The sequence below is a fragment of the Diadema antillarum genome, unplaced genomic scaffold (genome assembly GCF_040938485.1).
Source record: "Diadema antillarum isolate AM-2024a unplaced genomic scaffold, OU_Dant_1.0 seq00000392_RagTag, whole genome shotgun sequence".
Lineage (NCBI taxonomy): Eukaryota > Metazoa > Echinodermata > Echinoidea > Diadematoida > Diadematidae > Diadema > Diadema antillarum.
Genome location: NW_027271387.1, coordinates 1,813,728 through 1,825,000, shown reverse-complemented (window position 1 = coordinate 1,825,000; position 11,273 = coordinate 1,813,728). Strand labels below are relative to the sequence as shown.

At 39.3% G+C, this 11,273-nt stretch overlaps 1 protein-coding gene across 1 annotated transcript in view; it reads left to right on the top strand.

Moving 5' to 3' along the window:
- The window catches only part of LOC139731995 (negative elongation factor A-like), an 11,370-nt gene extending 489 nt beyond the window's left edge, over window positions 1-10,881 (top strand). Inside the window, exons 2-11 of the mRNA XM_071642868.1 lie at window positions 306-477; window positions 906-1,067; window positions 1,636-1,722; window positions 2,549-2,676; window positions 3,281-3,350; window positions 3,910-4,004; window positions 4,745-4,862; window positions 6,339-6,691; window positions 7,433-7,532; window positions 9,876-10,881. Coding sequence (XP_071498969.1) covers window positions 306-477; window positions 906-1,067; window positions 1,636-1,722; window positions 2,549-2,676; window positions 3,281-3,350; window positions 3,910-4,004; window positions 4,745-4,862; window positions 6,339-6,691; window positions 7,433-7,532; window positions 9,876-10,039 — 1,449 coding nt within the window. The 3' untranslated portion in view covers window positions 10,040-10,881. The remainder of the gene's footprint in view (window positions 1-305; window positions 478-905; window positions 1,068-1,635; window positions 1,723-2,548; window positions 2,677-3,280; window positions 3,351-3,909; window positions 4,005-4,744; window positions 4,863-6,338; window positions 6,692-7,432; window positions 7,533-9,875) is intronic.
- Window positions 10,882-11,273: the final 392 nt, after the last annotated feature.

The window sequence follows — 11,273 nt, the reverse complement described above, 5'->3', positions numbered from 1 at the left end:
TTCATGCTTTGCAACCAGACATACGGTAAATTTTATCTTTTTATCCATTCTGGTATTTTTTTTTTCCCTGTGGAGAGCGTATAGACTAGTGATGCTATGGATGGTTTTTCATCAAAAGTGTACGTCAACTATTTTAATATGGGCACTGAATTGGATGATAACTTCTGTTAAATTTACAAGTAATTCAGACCCAAGTTCAAAACTGGGTTTAAAGAATGTACTAGATCTACTTGTACTTGGTCACTATGGCATTTATCACTGAGCAAATTACAGTATTTGTCTTTTCCATGTTGCTGTTTTCACAGTGTAAGGAAGAACTCAGTGCAATCCTGCATTCAGCTTTGACAGACACTGATGAGTGGGTTGCCACGGTAGCGGACATCCTCCGGTCCTACCCAGTCTCTGGCCAACTCAACCTGGAGCTGGAGGAGAGCCATCCATTCTTGGCTGAGGCCCTCCATGAGCTCAGAAGGACTCGTAAGTAACCAAATCTGTCAGAAAGTCAAAGGTAGTTTGTGTATTACAGTCAGCCATCTGTGTGGTTATCTATTAAACATCAAATGTCATACTGTAGCCCAGGTGTCCTTTCAAGCACCATAGTCCATTTCTGTTCAGGACTTGAAACATTTTGCTAATGGAGACTTATCACCAATAGTATTTGAGAGAGCATTGTTAACTGTCATTAACCAGAAGGTACAATTGTAAGTCATTTTTAGAATTCCAATGCCGGTAGTGAACATTATTTCTATCACTTTAAAACCCAATGTTACACTAAATCAGGTTACTTGTCAAAGTCACATTACTTCCAGGAGGGAATGGGGGCTGGTAATTGAATGCAAATGGGTCTCACATATGCCATGAGAGCAGCCATGTATTTTTTCTGTCATATTTCTCTGCCCTGCCAGTGGCCATAACTGACAGCAACTCACTCCTTCCCATGGAATGCCAGTACCTCAACAAGAATGCCCTCAACCAGCTGGTTGGTATGCAGGCCCCGCCCGTCAAGCACTTCACTCTGAAGAGGAAGCCCAAGTCGGCGGCCCTCCGGGCGGAGCTGCTCCAGAAATGTAAGAACAACTTCTCAAACCCTGGGTCAGCATCTGCTGGCATCAAATACTTCAGACTTTACATTTCATGAGAGAATTTACCAAGTTTGTGCACATTGGCCTTAGATTTCTCCCAAATTATAATTTGCATATTGCATTTTACATTTTACTTTTGTATCTCTGCAAGTAGTCCTGAAATAGATAAAAGTGTTCAGTTTAGTTCATAGTTTATTCGATTCCTGTAACACTCTGATAGTGAATTACAACTACTGTATATGAGAGAATAGTTCTGCCAATACTGGATAGAATGTCCCATATCATGTATGTGATGATCAATTGCCAGTAGTAAGTTTGAAATGTTTCCCTTCTGTTCATGTGATATACATTGTTCATTTTTTTTTTAAATGCAGTAGATGTAGTAATGATATGTTGATACAGACTATAAATGTCTTTGATTCATGAATGGCACATACAATGTATGAATGTTTGCATTATTTCCTCGTGCAGCAATGTGCAATTTCAGTTTGATTGTGCTGTGTTCTGCTGTTATTATGTCATTTCGTATTGGTATTTTGTTTGCAATAATCAGCACTGGACGCCCAGCAACAACAGAAGAAACCTATCACACCGACTCCAAACAGCAAAATCCGAGGCGGGTTCAGGGGCATGAATGATGGTAAGGGTCCCAACATGTTGTTACTTTAACCCTGACTTCTATGGCAGTGGCCATTTTTCAAGCTGTTGCATTTTAAGCGGGAGGTCATATTATGTAAGCTATTGAAAAAAAAAAAATTATATTTTGTTTTCCTTATTGTTCTGACATTTTTGGTACCACTTTCTCCTGGTCATTTTCAGGTAGTTGATAGTGATAATTCCCCTGATGTCAAGGTCTTAGATACATTATCATGATTTATATTGATAATTCTGTGATTGTTAGGATAGTATTGCATTGCAAAATGTGGGGTTTTTTTCAGAGCAATTTTTAATGACTCTTTAAGAATGTGATAAACCCAGTGGTTTATAATTGTCATGGTGTTAATGATAAATTTCATGGTTGCGTAGTCACAAAGATGATAGTGATAATGATAATGAAAGAATATGGTGGGGATTTCTTACTATGTATGAAGGTGCAACCAATATATCTGAGAACAGAAAAAGCTATAAGGATTGATGTAGTTCACACGAGGAAGAATGGATACTTTAATGGATGAAAGCTGCAAAAAGTGAGGGAACTTATTAAAGCCTATTGCTTAGAACACAGTTTCAGAGTTAGACAAACCCTCCTTGTAATTGTTGAAAGCACTGCAGAATAATAGTGTATCTGAAATGTAATGCCAATTACTTGTGTTGTTTATGTTTATGTATGTTTATATCTTTTAGTATATGCAAGGCATTCATGAAAGAGTTCATGGCAATGTGGAAGCATTTCAGTGATTAATTGTGTAACCAGGGGAGAATGAATGTTGTAATTTTTCTTAACCTTCTTTGTCTAATGTGTACAGTACCTCTGAGGGGTATACCCAAAGCGACCCCAGGATTCCGCTCATCTCAGTCACCTGGGTTCACCCGAAGTATGCCCCTGAACAGAAACCACAGCAGAATGACCATGAACAGGGAAGGAGGCACGAAGGTGATCAATGTGTGCCCTTTGACCCCCCCCCCCCCCCCCCCCCCCCCGTCTTCCCCAATGCATGTTGCGTCACTGTTACTCGTAGAAACCAAGTTAGATGTTCTAATAGGATATCTGATTATTGATGTCAGTATGTTTTGTGCATTCACAAGTGATAAGTCTGTGGAGGTTTTCACCTGTTCTCAAAAACTTCTTGGAAAAAAAAACAGAAAAAGAAAAAAAAATATTTAGCTGTTGTAAGATTTGTCATACTTTTATTAGATGTTTGCAGTTCACGAGCAAATTGTGTTTGTAATAATTACAAGTAGCACCATGAAAATTTATTGCTAGAAATATTTTACTGAAAAATTTACAAACACTTTCTTGCATTTTCAAAGCAAAAACGACAACCCCCCCCCAAAAAAAAAAAAAAACACACAAAAAAAAAATGATCAGAAGAACATTTGTTATATAAACATTTGATATTTAGAATTAATATTTTCAGATATTCTAAATTTGACAAATAGCACCCGACTCACAAAATTTGTGGAAATAAAAATCCTGCAAAGTATATGGCGTATACAGTAGCTGGTGATAGTGAAATGAATTTCTCTCTCTCCCACAGCTCTTGGATATCAAGGAGCAGCCAATTGGTGGTAGCTCCAGAGAGGCAAAGAGGAGAAAGAAGCAAGCAGGTAAGATAAACATCTTACTCGTCATTATTTATCTTTTTCCTTTGGCTCAAAACTGATAATCTCATTTAGGCTGTTGTAATTTTGCACTTCTCATAGACACTTGCATGAGTATACTCGGGACTCATCTTCAGTTGGTAAAGAGGAGGTTTACAAGTGTTAAAGAAATATATTCAAATACTGCTTGTTTGCCGTGTCCTTTATTAAAACCAGAAGGCAATTTGAAAGTAGACGAATTGTCATTTATTGAGATATGCTTGGTTCCCCCAGGCAAGATATATACATGTATACATACACCTTTGTACAATTAAGCAATGTTATGGCCACATATCTTCTTCTTGGGTGCCTAGAGGTTGTCACGATCATTTTCGTACAGACATCCAACTGTTTTAAAGTGTCATCTTTGAATTAGCATGCTCTTGCAACCATGGTGATGAAAGCTATCTTCAACACTTCTTTCATGAATAGGAAATGTATGTAGCCCCTTTGTGGACAATTTTCTTCTCTTTCCCCAAGGAGAGATGTATATGAATGACTATTTGTTTGTATGTTTGAATGTTAGAACAAGAAGCCCAGGAGCAGGCTAAGAAGGAGAAGGAGGCAGCCATGCAGCAGACTCCGGACTACGCTGCTGCGCTCATGTCGCCAGCTGTCCACGTAAGCACAAAATGGAATGCTGACATGTCTTTAAGGCTTTGTATATGATTCTTAGAATCCAGTCTCGGTGTATACAAATTTTTGTGGAAGGTTTGCCTAAAAATTAACCAGTACATACAATGAACTGGCATATCCGGTGATTACAGATGAATAATATGCAGGATTTTTTATATTGTGCCCCAAAGATACAGAAATAAATCACCCATATTAGTTTTTGTTGTATTCACAGTTAAAGATAAAGATATGTTAGTAGTTGAATGTTTGAAAATTGATATTGATATAAGATATGTTGTATGATGTTTTTCTGTTTTATAATGTTGGCAAAAAGATGCCTCTCTTACAATGTCTTATATGTCATTTGAATGTTATTCATGTAATTGTGTATTGTATATTTTTCGTTTTGTAAAAAGCATGTGAACAAAACAAATATCCATGATGTGGGCAATAAAAGACTGAAATGAAATGAAATGTATCTATTGTTATGTATGTAAGTTTTCGCTTGTTTCCTGGGACAACCAAAATTAACAAATAGCATATTTCTGAAGGTGTGTTGTTTATATAAAACATACTGAGCCTATCCCAGCTGCTAGAATGTGTTAGTTCTCCCCAGTAAACCAACGATTCTTGAGCAAATGCTTTGTGTGAACTTCTCCCTGCATTTAAGCATCCAAAGGTAACAGACGAAAGTGGATATGAAAACTTTGTGGATTTATGAATACTATTAACTGCTCTTTATCCAGAAACCGCCTACAACCACAGCAGCACCTGCCGTCACTCAACCCCAGACACCCTCTTACGTACCCACGGTGGCACTCTCCAAGCCGACCACGCCCACTCCTACTCTCCTTGGATCGCTATGTGAGTCTTCTGATGTGTTTTGATGCTCATGTTCATTCTCTTTCAGCCATATGTATGACATCATCATGTAGTGATTAGTTTAATTGAATAAACAATCAATTCCTCTTAGAACTCTATGCTTTTTCATATTTTCTCATTATCTCACAAAAAAGTTGGAATCCTGAAACCCCATCTCAACCGAAACTATAACATCCCTTTAAAATCATTAGCTTAGAATCAACAGTAGTCTGGGTTAGGTAAAATTGATCGTAAATAACATAGCTGTTTGGCTTTAAATAAAGGAATAGTGAGGCAAGGCTCCCATATATAGATATGTACTTTCAATTAGCAGGTCTGTATGGATTTGGGCATTATATACTTGTAGATTCCATAACCTCGAGATCAAGGAATAATAATAATAATAATAATAATTGCATTTATATGGCGCTTCATACTGACGTTTCTAAGCGCACTTTGCTACTCATACAAATAGATTAGAAAACACAATAACATTAACAAAATCAGCATTAACAGTAACAAAAGAAGAAGAAAGAAAAGAAAAGAAAAGAAAAATACATGTGATACAATGGTACAATAATTGATAACTGTGTGCGCCTCCAGGAGGAAAAAAAAAAAAAAAATTACAACTGATTAAACAGGTGAGTTTTAAGAAGAATTTTAAATGATTCGACAGATGAGGCATTCTGAATATACAGAGGGAGTTTATTCCAAAGAGTGGGAGCAATGGAAGAGAAGGCTCGGTCACCATAACGGGTTTTTGTACGTGGGCCATGAAGTAATTGGAGAGAGGAAGATGAACGGAGGGGTCTGGCAGAAGAGGAGGAGCGGAGAGAGACTAGGTTTTGCAGATATATGGGTGCAAGATTACGTGTGATTTTGTACGTCAGAAGTAGGATTTTGAAAGTAATACGGGAATGGACTGGAAGCCAATGTAGTGAGCGGAGAACAGGAGATATATGGTTATGTCTCAGGAAAGAAGTAGTCTTGAGACTAGCCTTGATGATTTTGCTGTCGAACAGGCTGGCCTGCAAAAGATGTAAAGGTTAATTCTGTGGATTTATATCCTACTATTAAAGGCATAATTTACCATTTGCAGATGAAACAAAAACTTAGCATTAGTGCTTCAACATAGTTCTAAAATGTGAGTTATGGATAAAAACAACCAATGTTAAAATTTGAACCAGTTTAATCAATGTTAAGTATTGTTAAATATACAAAATGTGAACAATAGTTATAGACTAAACCGTCTACAGTTACGGTTTATTGAGAAAAATACAGATATCCCCTTATATTTTAGGCTTTATCACAAAAATTTTATATGATGGGATGTTTTGTGGTACAACAGACTTACACATATGCATATCTTGAAATTTTTTTAAATCACTGTTCCCAAAGGTAAACAGGACCTTTAAGTAGAGTTGGACGTGTAAAATTTTTGGTATCATCAATGTATCCTGCATGTTCTTGAACCTCCAGCCCAACCTGCACCCTCCTCGGCAACCCTCGCTGCCCGGGAGAACCTCACACAGCAGCTCCACCAGTCTCTGCAGCAGCAGACTACCTTCCGGGCGCCGTCAGCAGCTGGTGCAGCACCGGCCACCACCACCAGCCAGACACCCACAACCCCAGCTGCCAGTCCTGCCACCACCACGACGGCTGCGGCACCAGCTGCAGCAGCTGCACAGAACCCCTACGGTGCACCCAGCACCGTGGGTGCACCAAGTGGCACCGAGGGAGCATCCCAGGCACCGCCCCCTTACCCAGCACCGAGCATGGTACCAGCTGTGCAGCAGCCTCCTGCTGGCCCCAAGAAGAACCTGTCTCTCACGGTAAGAAGCAAATTTGGCTCAGTCATTTTGTAAGAGCTTTCTACTTGTGACCAATACCCTTGAATTTCTCGTAGCATTTTGTTTGGAAAAGGAGGAATGGATATTCCAGCTACCTCTGGTTTGTAAAGTATTTTATGTTTAAGGAAAGATGTGTTTTAGGAGAGATTTAAGGTATTCGCAATCTCTCAAACAGCCTTCAGTATATATGCAGTGGTGTTTGTAGAGCATAGTGGTATTGTTTTAAATCACCCATGGAAATACCTCTCCTATCATTTTTTATTTTGTTTACATCGAACTGTTCAGCATGAGTGATATTGATAAACCTGTATCTTCAAGCGTAATAAATAGACACATATTTTGGCAAGCAACAGCTTACAGAGAACTAGTAATTCTTTGGGGTGCAAAAAATATTGTCTTGTTAATTGTTTTTGTTTTTTGAATGGTTCCTGAGCAGCTAAGTGGGGAATTACAATAAATACTTGGTAGTTACCTGTGTTGAAGGATCATGTCTATAGCTAAAATAAGTTGAAATATTGTTTTGTTTGTTTGTTGTTGTTGTTTGCACCTTTACTGCCCTGAAAATACTGCAATGCTGTTTGCAAGGATGGCAGCCCTAGCCCTGCCTCAGGCTTCAAACAGACAAGCCCTTAGCATCCACAGATCTGATATTGTATGTGTTGAGTTAGGGTATTTCATGTGTTCTGACAGTTGTTCTTGATATGTGTATTTTCCATCCTGCAGAAAGACCAGATGCGCAGCGCTCAGGAGATGTTCCGTCAGTCCAACAAGGTCACGCGGCCGGAGAAAGCTCTCATTCTCGGGTTCATGGCTGGAGCCAGAGGTAAGGGACTCTGTGCCCTTAATGGGACTGGAGCATGGGGAGACTATTTAATGGGAGTTAAATCACTCTTCATTAGCTGTCCACTGGGGTACAGTATACAAATGACGCACAGGTCTGAGTCCGTCAGTCGGAATTGTGTGCATAAGGTAACTATGGAATGCTTAACCCACGAGGCGAAGCCGAGTGGGTTTAGGCTAAATTCCATAGTTACCACATGCACACTATATTCCAACTGACGCACGAAAAGACATGTGCGTCATCTGTTTTATAGAATGGGTAATTTTCTTGCCAAAAATCCATTTTTCTATCATGTTACCCGATGACAAATTTACTGGATGCATTTCCTTTTGGCTTGCCATAGACGAGAGCCCGAAAACCATGCATCAGTTTTTACTGGACGCATGGTTTCTCTTCAGAACCATGCATCAGTACCATGCATCAGTAAAAACTGATGCATGGTTGTTTTAGCCAATAGGCGTCTCGTACTGAGTGCACGAATGCTTGCTTATTGCGCGAACCTTTGTTACAAGTACGCGTACTCTTGCTACAAGTGCGCGATAACGTGTTTACCACTGTGACTCAGCGTGCGGCCAGTAAAAATCAAGACATAGCTCTCTACCAATGAGATCGCAGGATTCTCGATGCCCATTCTATGATACATTTTAAAACCACGGCTAGCACGAATAGAATACTTTTGCCCATCAGTGAATGATGTGTGCAATAATTACAAAGCGTATGTTCATTGGTTAGGTTCAACTTCCGTCGAGATTCTTCAGCTGTGTGTTTGCTGTGTGTAAAGATTTACACATTTTGTTACGGTGATTCCCAACTGTATCAGAGTTGAGACGACCTTTGCAATACATCATCTCCCCACGCTCAAGTCCCTTTAACTTTCATTATGATACTTGTCCTGTGGTTAGGTAATAATTTCTGCAGGAGAACACTGCTGCACTCACATAAAATTCAAAACTCATCATTTTTTTGCCGGCGTTGGTCTGTCTGTTTGCCTGTCTGTCTGTCTGTCTGTTTGCAAAATTTACTCAAAAAGTGGTGAATGCGTTTGGATGAAACTTACAGGAAAAGTTGATAATGACACTCAGAACAAGGATTATCATTGGCAAAGAGGGCTACAAATGAGGGAGTTCAAGCTGTGCACATTTGATGTGTACATACATGCACTGATCATGCGCTCGAGTGTATGCACGAAGAAGCTGATGAAGTAGACTCCAAGCTGAGACACTAGAAAGACTTTGTCATCATTGGGCAATTTTTAGCATGTGTGTATGGGTGGAAACGAGGTGCTTGGTTGAGGTCTGTTCTCTCAGGTTCATATGTTTATCAACGACTGGAAATAATTTCATTACTTGTGTACCTGCTCCAATCATGAATACTTCGTCTGGCATAGATTATGGGATGGTACGACATAATTGATGGTACGACATAATTGAATCTACAGGGCCCTATACTGCACCATTTTAGGTGACTCACTGGTATCAGAATGACCATAACTTAGTTTATTGCTGTTGTTGATTCGTTGCATTCGTGTCATAACTGTTTGAGTAAAACAGATTTCTTCCACAGGAAAATTAACTCTTTCTGAAAGTTTCTGATGTCAACATACTAGTATAGTCTCAGTGCGACTTTTACTAGGTATTACAGAAAAGCTTGGTAAAAGAAACTCCTCATTCTTTCTCCTGATGTGTATGAGATAGTAGAGATCATTTTAATGCAGACTGTCGAATTATCGAACATGATGAGAGTGCATTGCAGGGTCTTGCTGCTTAAATATCTGACTGAAAATCTTCAAATACAGTCAGCTCCACACAAGTCGATCTTGACGGGACTGAGAAACACCTGTTGACTTGGGCAGTTTATTCAACTTCTGTTCATACAGAGGAGTAACACATATACTGCTGTAAATGTGAATTAGGATTATTTGACATATCATATATGCAGAACTTATGCGGAGTTGACTGTATTAGGAAAATAAGCGGCATAATTAGCTTATGGCTGTTCAGGGAGCATTTCATGAAGTGTTTTGTCAGATTTTTTGTTTGTTTGTTTGTTTTTTCAGACAAACTGTTATAAGCTACACTGTACAGAAATCTTTGCATCAGATTGGCTAAGAGCAGATTTGTCTGATAAATTTGTCAGACAAAATGCTCCATGAAATGTCCCCCAGAATCACTCTTTTTGCATTGTATTCAAACTTGATAATCATGGTGCAAATTGACAGCTGTATGCACAAGGCCCAAGAACAAAGTTGTGTAAACTCCTGCAAAGTCACTCATGTAGATACATTATGGTTTTCTTTTTGCCTTTGTTTGCTTCCGTGCCCTTCAGAGAACCCATGCCCCCAGCAGGGTGACGTTGTCACGATCAGGCTGAGCGAAGATGTCGAGGTCCTCCATGAGCAGACCATGGCCGTCGGCACCTTCTTTGAGATGAACTACGCCACGGGAGAATGGAAGCGGTACAAGAAATACAAGCCCCTTCAGTCATCATAGAGGCCGTGTGGTTAAGACATTCGGACACTGGTAGTAGTCTCATCAAGTTGAATAACTGCCAAGTGTTGACTCTTTGGCATGGTGTCAATCATCCTAGTGGAGTCGGCGTCATCAAAACATTGGAGACAAAAGAGGTGATAGACTTGTGTAAGTGTGATGTTCAGACTTCTCTCGAGTGATGGACAGTGATGAGTAATACCAGCATTGCATACAATTAAATGGATATTGTAGCACAGACATATTGATGAAGACATTACATCATGTACTGATCTGCAGACCGGTGCTGACGAAGCAAAGAACCGACATGCTTAGAATTTCTTGTTCAAATGTGAAGAAGGTGGAAACAAGGGTACTACCTGCAAATTGGCACAGTATACACATGTACACTATGGTCATGAGCCAATTGCTTCACGATTACCAGGGCTATTTATAAGTGTTGTCTACTTGTTTGTTCCTTCAATGTTCTTTGACTCGGCTGCATGTTGAAGCTGAGTGTAAGTGAAGGATACACGTGTGGATTGTGTTGTCTAAGCAGAGATGAAGAGAAAAAGAAATTCAGAACCACAGTTTTTGAATATGAGACTGAGAGCTAATTTAGGCATCCTTATTGGTTCATTGAAAAGCATAGTGGAATGCTGTTAAGTGGCAAATGTGCTGGTATGACCCAATTTGTGTGATTTTTAAATAATTTGGATGTCAGGTAATCTAAAGTGCAACCAAAATTATTATATCCGTGAAAAATATGAATGTATGAATCTTCTCCTGTAGCTTTAACAAAAATTGTGTCTCAATGTTTGGATAAGTGTTTGAACAAAAAATGCTCCATCCCATATTCCGATGTGCAATAGGCATAAATCCTCTTTGTATCTTAGTTTGAATAGATCCACGATCTTAATAGTTACCTGTTTTCTTTATCCCTCAAATTTGACAGAAAGACTTAATAAGAACTTTCATGTTTGAAATTTGATCTCTATTTTATGAGGGAGTTTAGGAAGAGAGTATGTTGCTATGTGTCAGTCAGCCGAGACGATGGGATCTGATGCCACCGTCTATACCAAAAGACACTGCATTATTGGTCCCCCTGCGCTCAATTTCCAATTTGGTATTTTCTAACTCCGCAAGGCACACCCTCATCCACATCTTTTCAAGTTCAAAGTGCATGCATGCTTCTTCTATTGCATTAGACTCTGTGTGCCAACAACTTCTGGAGTCTCTTTTGGAGACTTGTGAAGCA